The sequence below is a fragment of the Enhydra lutris genome, unplaced genomic scaffold (genome assembly GCF_002288905.1).
Source record: "Enhydra lutris kenyoni isolate GAN:26980312 unplaced genomic scaffold, ASM228890v2 scaffoldscaffold26, whole genome shotgun sequence".
Classification (NCBI taxonomy): Eukaryota; Metazoa; Chordata; class Mammalia; order Carnivora; family Mustelidae; genus Enhydra; species Enhydra lutris.
In genome coordinates, this window is record NW_019154110.1 from 25,874,701 (window position 1) to 25,898,230 (window position 23,530).

Consider the following 23,530-nt stretch of genomic DNA (forward strand, 5'->3'; position numbering starts at 1 on the left):
TACAGCTCTTCCTCTGCATGAGAATTACCCTCTTAGTAAACTCTGTGAAATCAGGAGTCTGATTGTTCACTGCTCAACCCCCAGCATTGCTAATGTATCAAAATGCAATTGATTTTTTTGTATATTAAAATTCCATTACTGCTCTCACTCTCAACCCCTGTCCCCTACTCTAATATCCAGATATTCTCTGCCTTGACTCCAGCTTCCCAGAAAGTGAGGCAGGTACTTTAAACCTGTGAACAGTTTTGAGCTGGTGCTAGCAGTGCCCTGTGGTGATGTGGGGGCAAGTGCAGAGGACTTGGACCCGAAGCCCACGTCGGGCCTCTCTAGGGAATACGCAGTGGCAATTCTGGCAAGCAGAAGAACTGTGTGACCCTATCTATCATCTATCTATCTATCATCTATCTATCTATCATCCATCCATCTATCTATCTATCTATCTATCTATCATCTATCTATCTATCATCTATCTATCATCTATCTATCTATCATCCATCCATCTATCTATCTATCTATCTATCTATCTATCTATCATCTATCTATCTATCATCTATCTATCTATCTATCATCTATCTATCTATCTATCTATCTATCTATCTATCTATCTATCTATCTTTTTTCCCAGGGACAGGAATGATGAACCCCAGGTGAAATCCAATTCCAGTTTCCTTCTACCTTACTGGGAAGGGACGCACATGAAAGGACATATTTTCCCCCAGCCTATACACATCACAACGAGCAAGCCAATGGGATTTCTTTTTTTTTTTTAATTTTTAAAAAAGATTTTGTTTATTTTTATTTGACAGACAGAGATCACTAATGAGCAGAGAGGCAGGCAGAGAGAGAGGAGGAAGCAGGCTCTCTGCTGAGCAGAGAACCCGATGTGAGGCTTGATCCCAGGACCCTGAAACCAGGACCGGAGCTGAAGGTGGAGGCTTTAACCCACTGAGCCACCCAGGCGCCCCGCCAATGGGATTTCTAAGTAAAGGGATCTTAAACAAGACATTTACAGAAATTATGTATTCTCACTCACAATAGATATAAAAAGGATGCAGCAGTCAAACGCAGACTCATCTTGATGAGAGATGCCATAATCCATTTGCTTCATTTCTTGAGAAGATAGAAATATGTTAAGTGGAAATGCCAGGGACCTCAGCCTCATACGGAAATTTTTAGCAAGGATTCCTTTAATGTATATTACAAGCGTTTTGTTTGAGCTTGTCCTTGTTTGAATTGCTGATAGCGATAGTGTGCTTACCATGTTGTGGACACCGGGTTAGGTAAACGGCAGACATTATCCTTAACCTTTGTGGCCACTTCTTAAGTAGGATACTTTGCTCCCATTTTTCCAAATAAGCAATCTGAGGGTGATGATGTTAAATGACTTATTTAAAACCACACCTCCAGGAGGTGGTGAAGATAGGATTCGGGTTGCAGTGCCTTTTATAGACAACACAACCCTGCTTCTTACAATGAAAACAGAGAAGAGTAGAGCGTCACTCTGACCCCTCAGTCATGAGGCTGGATTTTGCCCTGCACATCAACCAGGAGCTTAGCTTGTCTCCTTGAATTGTGTTTCTCAGTGTTCAGGCTGAGGCCCAAAGAATGACACCACCCATGAAATCCTACAAATACGTGGGCAAATGTAGTTTTAGTTGTACTTTTTACATGTAACCACATTGTCAGAGATCATGTAAAGTACTAGCTCAGCTTGTACTTCCCGCACAGGAACTTGACATTATGGTCATTAATAGTTAGTTTATAAGTAGGATTTCCCCCCTTTCCCCTGCCTTCAAGGATAATTCCATTATTATTGCCATAGAAACGAAACAGGCTATTACTGGCTTACAGACTTGAGGACATGTGCCCAATCCAAGCTTGTAGCTTAGTGTCATCACATAATATGGGAATATGATTAACTTGAATTCTTGAACTTGGAACTGATTTTGTGCTGAAATATATATACTTTCCACCTCTGATGCCTATGTGTACGTTTTAAATAATTATGCTCGGTATCTATACATTATGTTTACGTATTATTCCTTCGTGTTTCTTTACATATTATTTATCATCCTAGACTTGTAAGTTTCTCAGGTAGGGACTATGTTAATTTTTTTTTTTAATCCTGAGTCTTAGCCTAGTGTTCGGCTGAGCTTCATCCTTGTACTTCTGGAGTTATTTCACTTGAAAGAACTTCATCCTTAATAAGTTTGAATGTGTCATTTAAAATTCATTTCATTTGAGAGTGACTTTGCTCTAATTTGCTGGTATGCTTTGAGTAAGATTTATTCTGAATCCGATTATGAATGGACCGCAACTTCAGAAGTTGAAAAGAGAGATGTTTCTTCTTCAGTAGCTGTTTTTTTTGGAAGGGAGGGCTAAGTTAAGTAATAAAGCCTGTATTTTAGAGTTTTTAGAAGTGAAAATAATTTTCTCTGACAGCTTTAAAAATATAGGAGGGTGGGAATATAGAAAACAAATACAATCTGGTGGTAAAGTGATTATGTAAGTCTAGGCACAGAGGAAAATGAGAAAGGGGGAACTGCTCAAGAGTCATGACTTCTCTCTCTGTAGAGTTTAGAGAATACTCAAGATAGAGACAGTTATTTATGTGGTATTTGTAAATCTTTTGATTTATTAAGTAAAACATATGCCCATCTTCTCATGTCACATTGTTTAGTTTCCTGCTCTTTGATGACAGGATTTTCCACCTGAGTTCTTTCCATTCAAGCAGACCTTCCACTTCCTGAAATTTACTGATCACTGGGTCCCTAACACCTTTCACTTTTGCTTTCAATAACATTTGAAGATCCTGTGAGTAAAATAATACTGGGCTACTGATGTTTTATGCTGTGCTTTTGAAATGAGGAGGAAAAAACACTCTGGTGGTCATGCTTGAGGGTGAGTTCTGGACTCCAGAGCTCAGTGTTCTCAAAGGCAGGGAGGGTTGCCTCTGGTGAGAGAGGAGAAGGAATCTTGGAATCTTCCCTTTCCTGGTAAGGTGAGTCTTAGAAGTGAGTCTAGGGGAGAAAACGAATGTTTGAAGGGAGATTAAAATCACTAGCCTGTGCTTTAAGTTGGAATTGTTATTTGAGAGTGCCATCAACTTCGTGAGGATGCGAGCAGAGGGTGTCCGCTGGTCAAGTTTTGATTTTATATCATTCCATGGCATTCTTTTTAGATATTACAAGGCTCTGTGTAGATGTAATTAATCAAGGCCAGAGAAAGTAGTTCTCTCCAACCTAGTGTCACCTCTAGGTTTTCTCTCTGAGTTTGATGGGTCCACTTGTGCACTGATGATTTTGTATAAGGTCATGAAATTTATTGATAATGATTCTATGTGTGATAACAAGACCTATATTTAAGGACTACAAATCTGGGGCGCCTAGGTGGCTCAGGGGGTTGGGCCTCTGCCTTCGGCTCAGGTCATGGTCTCAGGGTCCTGGGATGGAGCCCCACATTGGGCTCTCTGCTCAGTGGGGAGCCTGCTCCCCTCCCGCCCGCCTGCCTCTCTGCCTACGTGATCTCTGTCAAATAAATAAATTGAAAAAAAAAAAAAGGACTACGAATCTTCCATGGTTCTGTATACCTGTCAGAAATAGGATCATGCTGTTCTGTTTCCTACCTCATATAAGAAGTATAGATACAGAGATTAACACTTTACTTTCACACAGTCACTACTGGTAGAACCAGTGATAGAACCGTATATATGGCCTCACCTACTTTCTTTGAAAGATTACTTAGAAGAAACTAGAGATTGACCGAAAGGCAAGGATTAGTTTTCATTTTTTATGATAGGAAATTCAGTTAAAAATAATCTGCTTTTGGGGGCGCCTGGGTGGCTCAGTGGGTTATAGCCTCTGCCTTCGGCTCAGGTCATGATCCCAGGGTCCTGGGATTGAGCCCTGCATCGGGCTCTCTGCTCAGCAGGGAGCCTGCTTCCCTCTCTCCCTCTGCCTGCCTCTCTGCCTACTTGTGATCTCTCTCTCTCTCTGTCAAATAAATAAATAAAATCTTAAAAAAAATAATCTGCTTTTAAACAAAGTGTCATTATTGTCTATGGCAAAAGGCAATAATTATCATATTGACGATGGCCATGCCTAGTGAATTTCAAATCCACTTCCTGCAGGTTTTTTTTTTACTAATTAGACTCAGTCTCTGGCATTTGCATGTTGGGGTTACAGACTGTTCTGCACTGTATTTTGGTAGGAGAAAAAGAATTCACTTCTAAAAGTCCTTAACATCTTTAAAAGCAGTTTACTAACCAGAGTGACTTGGAAAGAAATTAAGAGAAAAACGAGAATGAACCTCTTTACTTTGAAAAGCAAAGGGGGTGCCTGGGTGGCTCAGTGGGTTAAAGCCTCTGCCTTCAGCTCAGGTCATGATCCTGGGGTCCTGGGATCAAGTCCTGCATCGGGCTCTCTGCTCAGCAGGGAGCCTGCTTCCCTCTCTCTCTCTGCCTGCCTCTCTACCTACTAGTGATCTCTCTCTGTGTGTCAAATAAATAAATAAAATCTTAAAAAAAAAAAAAAAAAGCAAAGGAATGAGAATGGGTGAAGATAATAATTTTTTCTGACAAAAGTTACGGTAAATCCAGTTGTGGGATGCTGGCTGGACCACATTTGTGACTTTTGGGTGTTGTCTAGTTGGCTAGTTGGCTAGTGAAAATGGCAGTCAGAAAACAGCAAATGCTGTAAGGAGAGACGTGCTCATTTCAGGTGTAACTCTGTAATTGTCATGTAATTAATTGCTTAAAAGGGTATCATGACTTTAGACAAACAGTCCTAAGGTTCAGTCTTGCCTCCATTACTTGGTAACTCTGACTTTCGGAGAGTACCTATTTCGTGTCTTCATATATAATCCTCATTTGTAAAATGGGGAGAATAGAATAAGGTCAAACCATATGAAATAGCTATTTTTTTTAGATGTTATTTATTTGACAGAGAGAGAGATATTACAAGTAGGTAGAGAGAGAGAGGGAAGCAGGCTCCAGCTGAGCAGAGAGCCCGATGCGGGGCTTGATCACAGGACCCTGAGATCATGATCTGAGCTGAAAGCAGAGGCTTAACCCACTGAGCCACCCAGGCGCCCCAGAAATAGTATTTTTAAAAGTAAAAAACGATTACATATTGGCAAGTTCATATGATTCAACCTAATAGCTTCTACTTCATGAAGTTACTGTGAGGATTAAATGAGAAATGCATATAGAATGTCTGGCATAGTGCTTAGCACATAGTAAGTGCTCAATAAATGATAGATGTTATTATACATAAATGAATAACATTATTTTCAATATTATCACACTCAAAATCCTATTTACTTAAAAACTTATATGTCAAAATTTAAATTCAAGTTCTTAATTTACTAAAATACCATGAGAGAGGGCAAAATTATTTTTTCCTGTAAACATTTGCAAGGTGGTTACTGCACACTGAAATGCAAAATGGGTGGGAATACAGTCTGCATCTTTTTGTGTCAGACTTTCCTCACTAAGCATTGCTTTTTCAAGGTTCATCCCTGTTGCATTATGTATCAGTACTTTGTTCTTTCTAGTGCCAGATAATACTCTATTGTGTGGACATACCTCCTTTTGTTTATCCTTTGATCAGTTGATGGACATTTGAATTGTTTCCACTTTGGGACTATTATGAGTAATACTGCTATGAACATTTCTGTACAAAAGAACACATTGTATGATTCCATTTGTAAGAAATGTCTGGAGTAGGCAAATTCATGGAGAGAGGAAGTGGATTGTGGGAGAACTGGGGGGAAGGGAAAAGGGAGGACGACTCCTATTGGGGTTTCTTTTCTCAGTGATGAGAATGTCCTAAAACTAGACAGTGGTGATGGTTGTGCAATCCTGTGAATATGTGGAGGACTACTGAATTTTGCACTTTTCAAGGATGAATTTTATAGTGTGTGAATTACATCTCATTAAAGCTGTTCTTAAAAAAATAGGTAGAAATGTTTCATAACACATATTCACCCCATAAAGAAAGAGAACACCTGATGATTTATGCGGTTTATTGTCATAAAGGGAAGAATTAGGCGTTGAGAAGGATTTCACTGATTTTGCATTTAATCTACTTCCACTTCAGGCATAATGTGCTTCATTCTTATTCTGCTCAGCATTTGTGATTGGAGTCTGACTCCCAGATTATTTGAAAAGCTGAGTTGAGTTTTAAAAGGTAGCAGAGACAATGGAAAAAAATGTAGATGTAACTCAAAGCTAGCAGGATTGTACCAATATTAAAAATCCAATGAAATTAACCAAGAAATTAGCTCATTTAAGAATCCAAGGGCCTCTGAACGGAGAGTTTGTAATTCAGAAACAGGAAAAATTAGAGCAGTTTATTTGCAGTTTTTAGGGACTCTTCTACTCTGTGAAGTTTAGTGTAATTCAGGTGTGCTGAAATTTTCAGGAACATTAACGAATTGCTGTTAGGTGGTTTCTAGCTTATAATTAATGTGTTTCATGGTGAAGGTGGTGGTAATGACGTTTTAAATGATCTAGTGCTCATTGGATTTCATTTTTGTAGGTGATTTGCAGCTTCTTGAGTAAAACATTTATATTCAATTTCAGAGACTGATCAATGGGCTTTTGTCCCCTTCTGGTTACCACAGAGCACTAATGGCGCTGTCTTATGGCTGCTGTCTTACAGCGACCAGAAATTACAGCTGTGTTTCTTTCAAACCCTCAGCGGCGTCTCTGGGCAGTCATTTACAAATCTTCTTCCACCTCGTTGGTTTTATATGATACGACCTTGCCGTCCACCATTTCTTGCACGACTGTCATAATCTTCCTTTTTCTCTTTATATCTGAGTTTGGATTTAAGTATAAAATGTTAACTTGGGAACATGATTCTGATGGTATATAATATTCAACTCTAAATCTTTATTATTTTATACATTTTTTTCTTAAAAGAAAAAGAAACCCATTCTTGCTCTTAAATAATCTTGTCCAGTTAATAAATAAATGCAGAAAACATGTCACTGTCCCCCAATTCACAAATTTTCTGCTCCCTCCCCAAAGAGAAATATTATTGAATTAAGCCAACTGCACTTTTTCATCTCCCCCCACCCCCTTTTCAGGATCCCAGGATGTCTCAGGACAGTAATAGCTTGGACCAAGAAAATCACACTGTTGTGGGAGTATGACAAACTTCCCATGTTGGGGGTTTCTTTATGTAATGCACCTGATTTTCAAAATCCCTATGATAATATCTGCTCTCCTGAGAACTAATCTCTCTTTACTTTTCACCAGTGTCATTTGATAAGTGGTAAGCTACTGAGTGAGGAGTCAGTCTCACAGGAAACACGTGAAATTAGAATACTTACCTTTCTCCTCTGAGATGCTTAAGTCATCTTCTGTAGTTCTGTTTTGTTTTGTTTTGGTTTTTTTTTTTAAAGAAGAGAAAAAGAAAAAAAAAAGAAGAGAGAAAGAAACAGGAAAAGATGTTATTGCCATGTTAATGAAGGACTGTCCTGCCTTTTCTGTTTCAAAATAAAGTCTGTGTGATGTGTGTCTTAATGCTGTGTTTGTATTTTTTCCACTCTTACCATGCTTGTTACTTTGAACTTGAGTTTCTTACTTTTCAGTTTGACATATATATATATATATATATATATGTATATATATATATATATAGTTTCAAAACTGACCTGTTTATGCTATACTAGAAGCTTTTGTAATTAAAATAACAAAATTACAGTGGAGGTTTAAATCTTGTGTTCTCTTACTGAGTTTCTTGGGTGTGGTAGTTGAAGACGGTTGCTGTGGCAACACTAATGATTCTCAAACTGACTCCCACAAACCTGTTCTTCATTTCGTGACCTCTCAAGGAGAATTTTTAAAAGTTATTGTACTTCCAATTATGTATTAATCATAAAAATTAGCAAAAGTACAATCTGTATCGTTTACTGACTGTATATCTTCTAAGTCAGCCCTACTCATGACCTCAAGTACAAAGGCTGTACCTGGTATTTTGGGTCTGGGTGTACTTTTGGTATATTTTTGTTTTGTTGTTGTTGGTGTATGTGTAATTGCTTTTGTGCTAGGGATTGCACTGGTGCTGGGGAGTGAGTGACGGTATAGCACAGCATGTAGACCCTGGCAGGTATCCCTTGATTCTAAGAGCCTTACTTGATGACATCTCCTTCCAGAAGGCGGCGGTAAGTAGCAATTTCCTGCTCAAGCCGGGTCTTTATGTCAAGGAGGATGTTGTATTCATTGCTCTGGCATTCTGTATCCTTCCTAATCTGCACCAGCTGGGCTTCTAGGTTGTCCATTACTCCCTGGATGGTGGCCAGTTTTCTACTGTAATGATCTTTGGTGTCCTCTAGTGTGTGCTCCAAAGTTTCTTTCTATACGCACAAGAAAAAGTGAATGTTTCTTAGTTGAAGACTTAAGAGGTGGTTTGATTTTAATTTCTTTGAGGGGAATTCCCACAGCTGGTCACTGTGGGCGTGATTCCTATTTCTAGCTTTATCCCACTCTTTCCACCCAGGCAAACTCAGCCAGCTGCTATGACCTCTAGGGCTCTTTTGTTTGTTTTTAGCTTCACACTCACTGTTCTCTTACTTGTGTATTGTATTCTTGTTCTCAGTATTTGTCTCCTCTCCCTGTGATTTGTGGTGCCCCTCCAAGGGGAGGATTAGATTTCCTCATCCCATGGATACCAGGCTTGATCATGTGACTTTCTTGGGCTAATGAAATCCAGGTGAAATTGATAAATGCCTTTTCTGAGGAGAAGCTTTAGGAGCTGTCACATGGTCTGGCCATTGCTCTTTTCTTTCTGCTACAGCGCTGGCATGCCCTGGCCAGGGTCTCTTCCCTTAGCCTTACCCCTGGAGTGGAAATGTCACGGAGTAGAGCTGCAGCCAACCCATGATGGATGTAGTGTTGTGGTAAGCTACTGTGATTTGGGGGTTGTTACATAGCATAATTCCATCAGGAGCTGACTAATCTGCTTAGCCTGGAATGTCTTTACCCCTCTTCTCCAACTACAGAGTCATCTCAGGTTTTCCCATCTAGTTGAAATGCCACTCCCTGTGTGAAGTCTTCCAGATCTCCTTGTTCCCCTGCATCCCTGCTGCACATTACTCTTGTCCTGGATTTCTTTCTGTGTTTTAATTATAATCACTATTTTGGCCTGTTTCCCTGCCGCTCTGCAGGGAAGAGGGGTTATTTCCTAGAGGTTTCTGCATCTCCAGATTTCTTCACACAGGCACTCAGTAAGCACACACTGCATTGAGAGTGGGAAGTTAGACGTGCTTTACCAGACTGAGGAGGGACTGCAGTTCTATCTCCAGGTTCTGGTAGGTGCGTCTCAGCTCCTTTATGTGAGCCTCAGTTTCTTTTAACTCTTCATTGCTCAGCGTGACATGTTGCTGCAGTGCTTGAGTCTAAAGTTCCAAAAAAAAAAAAAAATGAGTAAGGAGAGAAAGTAAAGAAAAGAAAATGAGTTATTTATTTATTTATTTATTTTTAATGACCGCATCTACACATTTGCTTACCCTTCAGAATTATGCTATTACCTGTTTCTCAAACTGCTCTTTGGCCTTCTGAAGTTTGTCCTGGGCTATCACTTCATACTTCTGCCTCATTTCATTCATGGTGGTGCCAAGGTTCAGGCCTGGAGCAGCATCCAGTTCCACACTGACAGTGTTGCCCAGGTGTTTCCGTAGGCTGTCCACTTCCTGCAAGAGTGAACATCCTGATTATAGTCTGAAGCATGTTCTCACATGAGTCTGAGTGGAAAAGCTATAAGTCTTAGGGCTTCCTTCATTGGAGACGAGCGAAAAAGAAAGACAGTGACTTAGGTAGGGCTTATGCTAGTCCAGGGACTACTCCATCATTGAACCCTGACTGCTCACACCATTATTATTATTCCTTTCTTTACCAACCTGTCCCCACCAGTTATCATTATTAGAGTCATTCTGTCATTCCCAACACCACTTCCAAATATTTTCTCACCTCCTGATGTTCTTTTTTGAGAATATCCAGGTTTTTACTCAGTTCTTTAAGTTGGATCTCCAAGTCTGTTCTAGTTAGGGATAGATCACCCAAGACCTTATTCAGGCCTTGGATTTCACCCTCCACTGTGAGGTGTAGCGCCCTTTCATTCTCATACCTGTGAATTAATGGGTACGCAGAGATAGTTGAGTCCTCTTGCAACTATAATAGAAGAGAGAGTCTTAATATAATGAGATATTTTTATGTGGTATATAAGGATCGATTTCAATACACTGTGTCCCTCTTTATACATTCCAAAAATGTTCCTGAGAACCTAGGAATCAGATAATTTGTTCCATAATATAATATTTCTAATTTGGAGTGATTGGTAAAAAAGCAATCTGAAATAACTCTTAAAAGTTTCTAAATTCCAGAATATATTTTAAAAGAAATAAAAAATATTTTGCTTTAATTAATGTGTCAGCAAAGGATTCTCATTATTGATATTAAGCAATGGTTAGATTTACTTAGTGAATGCACACGATCAGTTTATTTTTATGATTTTGTAAGCAGATGCATCCAAAGTGAATTATCTCAAAGAATTCATGATTCTCCCCTACGATCTCAAATACTCTCATTTTTATTAAAGTAGCAAAACTTTAAAAAATGATAATGCAATGGAACATTCAGGTGCTGATTTAGTAAAACTGGAATTAATGAATGTTTACTGCTTTAATCTTCAGATCTGCTTTCCCATTTCCTTCTTTTTGATCCCTTGTAGCATTCGAATGCTACCCTTCAAAACCACAAAGGACGTTTTAGTACCAAGGCATTGTACGCATTCAGAATGGGAAAGCCCTAGCATAGGGGCCATTTATGAGGAACAGCTGTGATCACATGTAGTGTGATATGGTTACAAGGGAGTGAACACAGTCTGAGCTGGTTTAATCGTTGTCTTAGTTCTTTGGTTGGTCAGACTCTGTTATAAAACACCAGCAAACTCAGAATTATCAAAGAGAACCCCCTAGAACTTGGGCCATACACTTTCAGGCACTTGAAGGAGTATGGATGACTCAGTCGGAGAATCACCACATGTAAGTAAACACATGACTCGCTTGAGATAACAGAAGGGCCCTACTGCAGAAGGGGAGTTTTATATTGCTTTGGTATTACTCCAAAGGGCAGAATTAGGTTCAATGGGTGGAAAGGTAGATGTAAGGTTACTAAAAAAGAATGTTACAGCAACCAGAGATAACCAGTGAAAACAGGAGTAGTTACTGGAGGTGTTCAGTTTCACAGTGGGTGACAAAATCTTAGGAATGTGGGAGAGAAAAGTGTAGCCCTGAGTGCTAGGTTGGATCAGATAGCTCCTAACACCCTTCAAACTCCCAGATTCTGAAAGTACTTAAGGTAGCTCCTTTACCAACAAGAATGTGGAAAGCTGAGTGTCATGAAGGGCTACTAAAAGGAATCTTTTTCCGGAAGGTTTACCATGGTGTTAGAACCTACTTCAGCTTGAAGTCCTCAGCAGCCATTCTGGCATTATCAATTTGAAGGACACAATGTGCATTTTCCAGTTGTGCCTTTTTAATCTGGAAAGTATATGAGAAAGAATGACATTTTCAACCAGACAGGAGTTTCACATGATCAAGTGTGTCCTCAGATACAAACACTATTCTATCAAAGATGATGTTTATTTCAAGAATTTCCAAGCCTGGGTGGCTCAGTGGATTAAAGCCTCTGCTTTCAGCTCAGGTCATGATCCCAGAGTCCTGGGATCAAGCCCTGCATCGGGCTCTCTGCTTAGCAGGGAGCCTGCTTCCTCCTCTCTCTCTCTGCTACTAGTGATCTCTGTCTGTCAAATAAATACATAAAATCTTAAAAAAAAAAAGAAAATGGGAAGAGTAATGATATGGCCATTTAACACAGTGGAGTCATAAAATGTAACTCTGGTCCCCAGGGTTTAGTGAACTTAACGGTTTTATACAAGGAAAGTTTCATTCAACTTGAGCCATCAGACCTTATTGAGTGGCTTCCCTTTGATTCTGCTTAGAAAATTCTGCTTAGAATATTCTCGTTAGCCCTTCTCCCTTGGTGAACTGCTTCTCTTCCACATCTCGCCTAGACATCATTGCTTCAAGGAAGCCTCAGTGATTTCCTCGAGGCAGAATTAGATGAACTGCCTGTGTTCTCATTGCCCTACATAACCTTCTTGGTAGCATTTATCCCTCTCTGTGCCTGTTTCCCCCTAAATCACATTATGTTCAGCATCATATTCCTGAATGCCCAGCACGGGGCCCAGCGCTTAGTATGTACTAAGTATGTACTGAATGAATGGACACCTGTTATATGAGAGTTGTGCCAGGCACTGAGCTGTCAGGATGGATAAGCCCTTGATCTTAAAAACGGGATTACCCTAATGGGTGAGTTTTCTATGATGCATATGGATCTTGTCTGCTTGTAAAAGATATTACAGTGACATTCCTCAGCAGATCCAGTCCCGGAGAGAGCTGCCCTCATAGACTGAGTCTGCCCGGCTAAATGGAATAGATGGCTGTGTCTGTGTGTTTGGGTTGATCCAAAGTAGATTCAGAAACAGGAATCATGAGACAGGGAAGAATGGTTTGCTGGTTTTGAACGTTTTTAGTGGGAACTTGAGAAGAATGACCTCTTGGTAGAAAGACAATTTAAACACCTTTGCCTCACCTCCTCCTAGTTTCTGAAACCCCCAAAATAACTTCCAGTGGAACCTGGTTCAGATTGCACTGATGTCTAATAAAAATGCAAGAAAAAGAGACTTGCTGGTAAGGAAGTGGTCTTTGCTCTAAAGGAATATGAATGTTAAAATAGAAATGGAAGGGATTCTTTCCTTGATTAGATAAGAAATTGAAAGAGCAAATGCTCCTGTCATATCTGGACTTTTCAACTGGAAGCAAAGTCCACTTCCTTTATTGCATGTGATTGATAAAACAGAACTCCACCTTTGTGGGAGTAGGTTGTGATATGATTGCAACAAATCTGAACTGGGGGCAATAGAACATTTTGTTATTGTAGAAGTGGTTTCTGAACTGCTTGTGATGATGGTGAGATCATTAAACAGGGCATTTAAAAATCTGCATGTCATTCAGGTGCCTGGGTGGCTCAGTTGGTTAAGCAGCTGACTCTTGATTTCCGCTCAGGTCATGATCTCAGGGTCCTAGGATTGAGCCCTACATAGGGATCTGCCCTCAGTGGAGAGTCTTCTTAATATTCTCTCTCCTTCTCTCTTTGCCTCTCCCCCTGCTTTCTCTCTCACTCAAAAATAAATGAATTTTTAAAAAAGCATTTTATTTATTTATTTGACACACACACACACACACACACACACACACAGAGTGTGTGTGTGCACAAGTAGGCAGAGTGACAGGCAGAGGAAGAAATAGGCTCCCTGCTGAGCAGAGAGCCCAATGTGGGGCTCGATCCCAGGAATCTAGAATCATGACCTGAGGCAAAGGCAGATGCTAACCAACTGAGCCATCCAGGTGCCCCTCAAATATAGATAAATCTTTAAAAAAGTCTGGATGTCATTAATACCTATTTCACTTCCCCTTATTTCCACCCTGGATCACTTTGTCATTGAAATTTATGATACAGTATCTTAATACTTATATTGCGGTATTTATGTAAATTAAAGGAGGAACATCTCTAAGTTGACTGGGAATTCAAAAGTTAATGAGAACTGGGTGAAAAAAACCTGAGATTTATAATCACATAAAAATTTTAGCTCTTTACAGAAAAAAAATGTTTATTATCCATTTAGACTTGTCCTGGTAAACTGTGACAAAAATACAGATTATATTTTCCTGTTTTCCATGTAATTAGATTTTAAAAGTGAAAAAAATATATACAGTCATCCAATTATATATTCAGCTACTCCAGCACTAACAGTAGATGGTAGAATGCACCATTTTTATAGATGTAGCATTTCAACCTAATTGCTTTATAATGTGCGTTTGGGCCCACGTGCCATATATGCCCTCTTGGTATGTATTCTGCAGCCCAACAGTGGAGTAAAAAACACCGGAGTCATCCCTTACCTGATTTTGCAGCTCTTCTATTTGTTGGTAATACGCACTGTGGTCCTTGGTGTTGGGCGTGTTTGTTTCATACCACTGCTTAATCTGCAATTCAAGTTCGGAGTTGGACTTTTCCAGGGACTGCACTTTTGCTAGGTAGTTTGCTAGGCGTTCATTTAGGTTCTGCATGGTCATCTTCCCATTACCAACAAACAGGTCTCCACCGGAGGGATCACCCCCATAGCTCATCATATATCTGGAGTTCGAGATGCGGATGCCCTGACCTCCAGCTCCCCCATAGACGCTGGGCGCAGCTGCAAGGTGCTGCATGCCCCCCTTCCTATGCGTGGAGCCGCTCACGCTGATTGCAGGGCCCTGTGAGGAGGAACTCAGACCTCTGTGGAGGCTTCTGCGAGTGAATTCCATTGGGGATTTGAGGAGGGAGCACCTGTAGCTTCTGGATGGCTGGAACAGAGTCTGTCTCCTGGTGGATGAGCTGACCTTTTATAGAGTTCCGAGGAAAGAAACACCTCCTCTGCTGACCTCTCACCCCTGTCTACAGTACCTTGCTTTGTATTTTCTTTTCCCCTTTGTACAGCAGTCTATTTAATTTCATTCCAGAAATTACCACTAGAGGCATTTCTTGGAGGTTTTTCTCAGGGGCTAGTCCTTTTTTTAAACAGAGGTAACAAAAGGAAACCAGGAAGATGTATTCTTTTAGCCTATGCACCTGCCTTGGCAGATTTTTTTTTGTTCTAATATACACATAAAGAATATTGGCAAATGCTCTGAATAATTTAGGTTCCTAAAAAGACAGATGTGGGTGCGTAATAGTTACACTGGTGATCAAGAACAATGTTTTAAAATCTATTTGTCTTTTTCTTTTTGGTGAGAACATTTAAGTTCTATTCTTTTGGTAAATTTCTAGTGTACAGTACAGCATTATCAACTGTAGTCACCATATTTTACATTAGATCCTCAGACCTTACTCATCCTAAAGCTGAAAGTTTGTATCCTTTTACCTCTCCCTATTTCTCTTACTCCCCAGGCCCTGGCAACCACTGTTCCTATGAGTTTGACATTTTTTCTTATCTTAAGATTCCGTATATAAATGATATGTAGTATTTGTCTTTTTCTGTCTGACTTATTTCACGTAGCATAATGCCCCTGGGCATCTATCTATGTTGTAGCAAATGGCAGGGTTCCCTTATTTTACGTGACTGAATAATATTTAGGGGTGTGTGTGTGTGTGTGTGATCTTTATCCTTTCATCCTTTTGTGGATCCTTAGATTGTTTCTATATCTTGTGGATCATATGATAGTTCTATATTTAATTTTTGAGGAATGTCCGTGTAATTTTCCATAGTGGCTGTACCACTTTACATTCCTAGCAACAGCGCACAAGGATTCCCTTTTCTCCACATCCTCACCAATATTTGCTATCTCCTGTGTTTTTAATGATGACCACTCTAATACAATGAGGTATTATCTCATTGTGGTTTTGATTTGCATAAGAACAGGGGTTTATAAGTATGGATAATCACTCTTCAGAATCTCTCTTTTATGCTTTGTTTTTGTTTTTAAGTTTATCCCTGTTTAGAGGTTATATTTCATAAAACTATTAAAATATTTTGTACAAAACCTCAGGTATTTAAAACAGGAGTGAAACATTTATACATGTGGAGATATAGTTCGAGGAAGTGAATTAAGCAAATTTAGGTGAGTGGTAGATAGATGATTTTGAACTCCCTCCCCTGCCCCAATGCTAATGTTCTAAGACCAGGTAAAGTTTTTAAAATGTAAATTTAAATTTTTCAGTCACTGCCTGGCTTGAGGTCTTATTCCCTGAAAACGAAATGAATAGTATCGTGTTTTGCACCTGACCTGGTGCATGGAGTCTCTCTCCCCCGTTTTAAGGTTAGCTCGGCACCCACCGTGAGACAGATTGCTTGCTCCATCCATTCTGAAACTACAGCTGCTCCCTCCTAGATTCTCCACTGGATTTCACTGGCAGAAGTTTTCACGGAAGCCTCATCTTCCTGAGGGGTCCACAGGCTCATGGCATCAGCAGAGCAATGTATAGGCAGGGTGTATGTGTAGGGCCTTGGGACTACACCCAGCCTCTGTGGTTGGGCTGGAAGCCTCTGCAGGTGTGTAGACATCCAGGCACATGGTGAGCTCTGGGTGTGATCTCACCAGTGGAGCTCTGATAAACATTGTCGAACCAAATGGAATCTATTCCTTTGTTCTTCCTTATTCAAACCTCCTGGCCCCAAAAATTCACTGAAACATTTAAATTGTTTCCTTAATCAGGTCACATATTTCAAAGGGTTGGAGAAGTTACAAAAAACATCTCATTAATTTTCATTCTGATGCTTTAATTGAGGTTTGTATATGGTTAAAACAAGTAAGCAGACAAATAAAAAAAAAAAGAAGAAATCTAAAAAAAGGCATCTCCAAAATCTCTGCACATTCTTTCTGAAGAATTTGGAATATGCTTTTTTAGTGGCCCAACAAAATGGCTTTTTACATTTGAGTTTGAGTTTTTTTGGTTAATCTTTTTTTTTTTTTAAACAAACATCCTTTTTCTAAAATAATATAAGACTATATTATTTCTCTCTTATAAGCAGTGTACTTTAAAATAATGTTTTGTGTTAGAATTTGCTTCAGTTACATATAAATTGGGAGAGTTAAATCTACTTCATGCTCTTGATGATATATGTGTGGGTAGCTGTTACTGTGTTTTCATTCATTCAAACTGCCATCAGTCGACTTTCACAGAGTGTTCACCACCAGTGATTGAGCATGTAATACGTAGACCTTGCTATTTGTTACCAAGCTTTAAATTACTTTGTAAATAGCTGTCACAGCTAAAATCCTCAATGAACCTTTTATAAACACATGAACTGTATTCTTTTATATATGTGTTTTCACTAAGTAATATCTTTTGTTGTTGCTTGATGGGGCAGAAGGAGGTCTTTTGATTAAAGCCATTGGAAAGCTGTACTGTTTAAATTACACAAGTTTTGCAGTGAGTTAGTTTCAGCTAAGAGTTTAACTACACTAACACATATGATCAAGGTGTGCAGAAGCATTATTTAAATTAAGAGTTAGCTTTCTAAGAGCTAGGAATATCAGTACAGTTATTAAACATGATAATTTGTCTTTTCTTCTTTAGCACAATTATTCCTTATGGCTTATGGCTTTAAGTGAAACAGTTGAAGTCTCATTAAAATCATTAACATCATTTTTAACTTTCTGGAAAAATAACTATGTTATTCCACCAGTTTTTGGCTAGTATTTGTAGGTTTTTTGAGATCTCAAATTTAAACTAAAATATGATATAGTAGGGCTATTATTATTTTTAATTAAAGTATAATTGACATAGAGTGTTATACTAGTTTCAGGTGTACAATGTAATGATTCACAATTCTGTTATTATGGGGTTCAGTCATCCAATCTAGAAAAATTTTTGTTGTGAAGATTTCCACATATTTATTTCAGGGCAGGAGAATTTTCCAGCTCCTCTGCCACATTGAGTTTTATGCTCTGGTAGATTATTATAACTTGTAATGTGGCCAGAGAAAACCAGGCTGATATTTCATAGCAATTAATTTTTCTGAATTATACCAGAGGACCAGATGACTCTTGTTCATACACAAGTTATTTAGAAGTTAGAGCCCCTGCTATTCCAGACTGTTGGATGACAGCACCTATAAATAAATATTTATTAGATCTCCACTTTGTTATACTAAGAGGAGATACATTTTGACCTCTGAGACAGACTCTGCTGAGGGTATTAATGATTAATATTAAGTATAGCCAGTCATTTGGAAAGTTATTATAAGCACTACATAGCCAAGGGATTTTCAATTTTTTTCCCCATCAGGGACAAAGTACCGCAGCCCGGATATGATACATGCAGAATCTGCAGTCTCTGGTGGGGTGTGAGGCTGTCTTGCCCAGACTTCTCAGGTAGGGTAATGCTCTCATTGGTTGAGGAGGATGGCATGTAGTAACTGTGGGTGTTTTTGAGCATTGTGGCTCTAGATACCATACAAAGCTAATTCAGAAAAAAACATGGCCTCTGTGTTTAAAACCTGGTGTACTTAATGAAATGGTTACAAGTGAAATGATGTGGAAAGGAATAAAGTATTTCCATATTTTAAAAATGGGAATTGTAATTCTCTCAGACAAAATTACATATACAAAAGTAAGTTCCAGATTCATTAAAGATATAAATGTGAAAGGTAAAAATTATACAAAATTTAGACAAAAATACAGAATAGTATCTCTAGGAATCAGGGTAAAGGAATATTTCTTAAACAAGACACAAAAAATGGGAACAATGATATTAATTTAACAATTTTTGCTCATTAAAGGACTCGATAGTTATAATAGGAAGAGCCCCAAAGGGTGAGCAGTTATAATACATGTAACTGACAAGGAATTAGTTTCCAGAATATGCAAGGAATACCTACAAAAAAATAAGAAAGAGAAAAAACAACCCAGTGAGAAAGTGGGCAAAAATATGAATGGATGCCCAGAAGAGGAAAGCTAAATAGCGTTATGTCCCACCTGCCAACTGGAATAAATTAGAAGGATGGATAAGGGGAATTCTTATCCACTAGTAGTTGCTGTGTAAATAGATACAGTTACTTTGGAAAACAGTTTGATCTGATCTTAGAACAGTGAGCGTGAATATGCCTGTCATCCAGTAATTTCCTTCCTAGGTACATCTTCCAGAGACAGTCATACAAGAATATTAACAGAAGCATTATTCATAATACTAACACACACACACACACACACACTCTTGAAACAGCCCTAATGTTCATCAGCAGTAGAATGAATAAATACATTGACAGATATTCACACAATGGTATACAATGCAGCAGTCTGAAATGGACAAAGTACATCCTTCACATGGATGGATCTAAAACGCATGTCTAAGGAAAGCAAGGACACAAAATAATGTTTTCAGGTCAATCAATTGATATAAGTCACAAAAACAGGCAGAACTAAATCATGTATGATTAAGGGATATACATACAGATCGTGTGGTAGATTGCAAGCAACAGTCACAAAGCCCACACCCCTTTGCAAGTCCTCTTAGAGTTTGAGGGGCATCTGGACCATTGACATTTTTTGAAGTCTCCTGATATATTAAAGAAATTAAAAAAAAATCCAAAATAGGGTAGCCAAAATTACCATGTTTATTTTTATTTCCTACACATTAGCATTTTCAACACAAAAAATATAGTATGTTCGTGTCAATACAAGATTTATAAAAAATGCTCGCTTATTCTCATGCATTGTAGGCTGTGTGATCCAGTGCTGGGACAGTTTTAACTGGCGAGACGATCTGAAGGTCTTTCAGTGCTGGAAGTGATCACTGAAACCAGATATCACCACATTTGAACGTAGCCTCTAAAGTCTCTGAATGGGAAGCCATAGGCTGAATGTACTCTTCCTGCAACTGGCCTCATGTCTGGATTATTTCACCAAGGTTTGATGTTATACCAAGGATAGCAAGTAGGTACTTATTTTATATTAGCTTGACTAAGAGAAGGCCTAATCAAATTCCTCCCAAAACAGAATAATTTTTCATTCAGGCAAATTCTAGTTCCTATTCTTAGAATCACAGTTAAGAACTTAATGACAATTTTAAAATAACCTCTTAACTCCTGCTTCTAGCCATCAATGGTTCATAAATGTAGAGGTCTATCTCAAAATGCCTACCTACAAATGCAAACCTGATTGTTTGACTTCTCTGAAAAATTCCTGGCGCTTATGTGGTCAAATCCAATACATAGCTCTCTAAGATCTAACCCCTGCCTACCTTTCCAGAATCCCCTTCACAATCTCTGTCCTCCAACTCTGCAGTTCAGTAACACAAGCCACTGATACCCCTCCACTTCATGCCTTTGCATGGGTGTCATTCCTTCCAGGAAGACATCTTTGTGTACCCAGACTCCTTCCTTTCTAGGGTCCCCAGCTCTCTTGGTTTGCCTGAGACTGAGAGGTTTTCTGGGATGTGAGATTTTGAGTGTTGAAATAAGGACAGTTCCAGGCAAACCAAGACAGTTGGTCATCCTGTTCAGCTCTCCAGTGCATGTCTGTCTGGGATACACATGCATACACTCTGGTCCTGAATTCTTTGTTGAATGAATGGGTGTGGATGTGGGGAGGAGATAAGGATGACTCTCAGGGTTCTGACTTGGGTGACTGGGCCATGATAATCGTGCCCTTTACTGAGGGGGTGGACTGAGGCAGGGCTGGGACGTGGTCCGGGGAGGGGTATTGCAAAGGAATACATGACGTATTCATCTGTAGACATGCCAAGTTTGTGGTGTCTGCACTATCAGATGTACATGGAGAAGACCTCTATGAAGATGACTGTTGAATGCTCCAGTCTGAAAGAACTGGGTTGGCGGTGTACAATGAAGTAGTAGGTAAGCTTTCTTCCACTTTGTTCTCACATTATCCCTCATATACAAATTACCACCATAACTCTAGTTCACTTGGTCTTTTGGGAACTCCAGAGTCAAATCTCTGCACTGATAGATCACAGTGATGGGGAGGAGCCCTGCCTTGCATGGGCCTCTTTGCTGCCCTAAGGTTTTTCCTTTCCATTCCATTTCCTTTCCATTCTTTAGAATGTACTCTAGAATGTACAGAGTACTGCCACGTTGCCAGGCAACTGAACATTTCATTCATTTCAATAAATTAAAAATGTAGTAGTTATGGTACTTAAGTGCAATTTGTGAAGGATCCAAAGTCTGACCTAGACTTAGCAACTGAAGGGCAACAACCAATTAGCATTGAACCTTTTGGACTTTAAGGGAAGAAGTGATCAGTGGTTCAGTTTTATGATGTCTTTTCATGTTATTTGAACAACCTAAACTTATTATTTTTGAAAACAAGTGACAGTTACTCACTGTGTTATTTTTCATGGTATGTATGTATGTATGTATGTATTTCATGGTGCTTATTTTTAAATACAAAGAACTGTAGGCTCTTATGTCTGGAAGAGACCTTGAAAATTGTGTAGGTCATGTTTCTCATTTTATAAACAAAAGAGCTGGGGTGTTCATAGATTAATTGTTGGGGCATCTGTTGCCTATAGCAACAATACAAATATAGAAAGTTGGTCAACTTAATCAGCATAATGTTTGCTCTCTAAATTGGTTTTCAGTAAATTTGCCTGACCCAGGAAAGCTGCCTTGCAAACAGCACCCTGAAAAAAAAAAAACCAAAAACGCAACTCTCACTGATTGTATTACTACTTAAGAGGCCAATAATATGGCCATATGTTCTAATTTCCACCCTAGGGCTAAAAACCTGCTCTTTCAATATCTTCCTCCATTTGCTCCTAATAGAATGAAGTAGATGTTCTACGGTGTGGCAGTGATCACTGGCCCCAGAATATTCCTCAAACAAGGTATAGTATATATGAGTACATCAAGCCAGATGAGGAGATGTATTATTAATTGGTCTTGTGGAGCACAAACAGCATATGTGTTCACATTTCAGCTTGGTTGGGTATGTCATTACTTTTTAATGTGCACACATATAAGTTAGAAAAAACTATAGAAAGCAGATTGTTGATTAGATGCTTATAATGAAAATATGTTGTAGGGAATTAGGCTAGAACTTGAAATGAGGGAGAGAGAGAGAAATAGAGAAAGAGAGACCAAGAGAGGCAGGTTGAGAAAGAGTTTTTACAACATATAATTTTGGAAGGAGGAGTTGTAAACAGGTTTTAGGAAAATGTCTATAAAGATCAACATTTTGTGAACTAGGCAGTTGGCAAAACACCAACACTGGCTTTTAAAAATAAAAAAAATAAATTAATCAAATCATTTATTCTTTGTCGAATAAATGAACAGTGTATTCAGTCTCCAGTTATGTTTGTTGAATGTAATAAATATGACATTTGACTAGAAGTCATGTTTTTAATCTCTAATTCAGATCCCCTGCGCCCCCGCCCAGCCTCCACAGGCATAGGGTGTTAGTATTGTCAAAATGGAAGCACCATATAGCAAAAACAGCCCGGGAAGCAATGATCAATTAGTCAGATACTGCTCTCAAGGAATGCCTCTAGCAGAGGAAATACTGACGTGGATTTTAATTTTAACTGTAATTTTAAAAAAAGATTTATTTTTTTTTAAGAGGGAGGAGGGGTGGACAGAGAGGGAGAGGGAATTCCCCCAAGATCCCCAGGACCCTGAGATCATGACCTGAACCAAAATCAAGAGTCAGCTGTCTGACTGAACCACCGAGATGCCCCTTAATTTTAATTTTAATTTTAATTTTAATGTGCATGGATAAGAAAGATGAATGAGTGTGGGAAGGGAGAGTAGAACATGGAGACCTGAGGGGCTCTGAAGATAAAGACTTGGATGAGTTAAGTCAGCTATCCAGCTCTGGGGTCCAGGTTAGATATTAACTGTTGAGTTGGGATGCTAGGATATGATAAGGTAATAAATCCTTAGGTAATCCCACTTGGGCATCAGAGGGTCAGGAGGATGTTTCCTTACCATGAGGAGCCTCATTTAACCTGATTTTGAAAAGCGAAGGCAGAGAAACACCATCACTGTGACAAGATTGACTCGCGACAATACCCAGTGCACATAGTAAAGCCTTTGGACAGTTTGGTGTTTTGTTCCTGTGCTGTGTTCCTTGCCTTGTAACCAGGGGCTTTACACCTTCCTGGGGACTTCCTAGGTGTCAGTGGAGACCTGGTTCATTCCTATTTTTTTTCTAAAAACAAGTTGCTACCATTCAGCTCTCATAATGCTGCTAATATTTTTGACGCCTCATGTTCCACAAAGGCCTCCTTTGTTTGGTGTTTTCTACTTTTTTTTTTTTTTTGGTGTTTTCTACTTTTTTAAGCAATGAAAAGCCTGGAGCAATTTCTTATGTGTTTGACACATATGTTGAGGGATACTTAATAATTGCTGCCCAGGGCAAAATATAACAGGGTTTTATAGCCAAGTCTTTTGTTGATAGAGGGGACAGGCTGGGAGCTACACACACTGTTTCAAAATCAATGTGTCTCTGTGACATGAGCTGCCAGGAGGACTACAGGTTTTGGAAGCCCACAGTAATTAAGGAGCAATATATTGGTTCTGAGGAACTGACATTAATGTTGACATATGAGGTTTCTGGGCAATTTGATCTGTAACAATAATTCATTTTTTCCTATTGCAGCACTAATTTTGTTCCTAAGTCATTGGAGGCTTTATTAAAGATTTACCTGGTGGCTTTTTAAAAGCACAGTATTTACTGTGGTGTATGTTCAGTTACCAGTTATGTTTATTGGACATAATAAGTGTGACATTCAGCCAGAGGCCGGGTTTTAATCTCTAATTCATCCTCTGCCCCAACACCCTAGACTGACACCAACATAGGGTCTTAGCATTGTCAACATGAAAATACCAGACTGCAAAATTGTTCCTGGAAGCAGTGATCAGCTAGCCATAGATTAAAATGGAAACCAATTATTCTGGCCTGC

At 39.1% G+C, this 23,530-nt stretch overlaps 1 protein-coding gene across 1 annotated transcript; it reads right to left on the reverse strand.

Moving 5' to 3' along the window:
• Positions 1–6,721: 6,721 nt before the first annotated feature.
• Positions 6,722–14,436, reverse strand: LOC111151812 (keratin 20). Its single transcript, XM_022510028.1, has 8 exons — positions 14,032–14,436; positions 11,465–11,547; positions 9,977–10,133; positions 9,538–9,699; positions 9,280–9,405; positions 8,144–8,364; positions 7,339–7,376; positions 6,722–6,819 (listed from the first exon to the last, which is right to left on the reverse strand). Exons 1-8 carry the CDS (start codon positions 14,434–14,436, stop codon positions 6,722–6,724), a joined length of 1,290 nt encoding a protein of 429 aa, XP_022365736.1.
• Between the last annotated feature and the right edge of the window lie 9,094 nt (positions 14,437–23,530).

Coding starts and splice junctions, on each gene's coding strand:
- LOC111151812 (XM_022510028.1), bottom strand. CDS start 14,436: ATGGAATTCACTCGCAGAAGCCTCCACAGAGGTCTGAGTTCCTCCTCA. Junction 10,134..11,464: donor GCTGAGGACTTCAAGCTGAA/GTAGGTTCTAAC, acceptor ATTAATTCACAG/GTATGAGAATGAAAGGGCGC. Junction 6,820..7,338: donor AAGCATCTCAGAGGAGAAAG/GTAAGTATTCTA, acceptor ATCCAAACTCAG/ATATAAAGAGAAAAAGGAAG.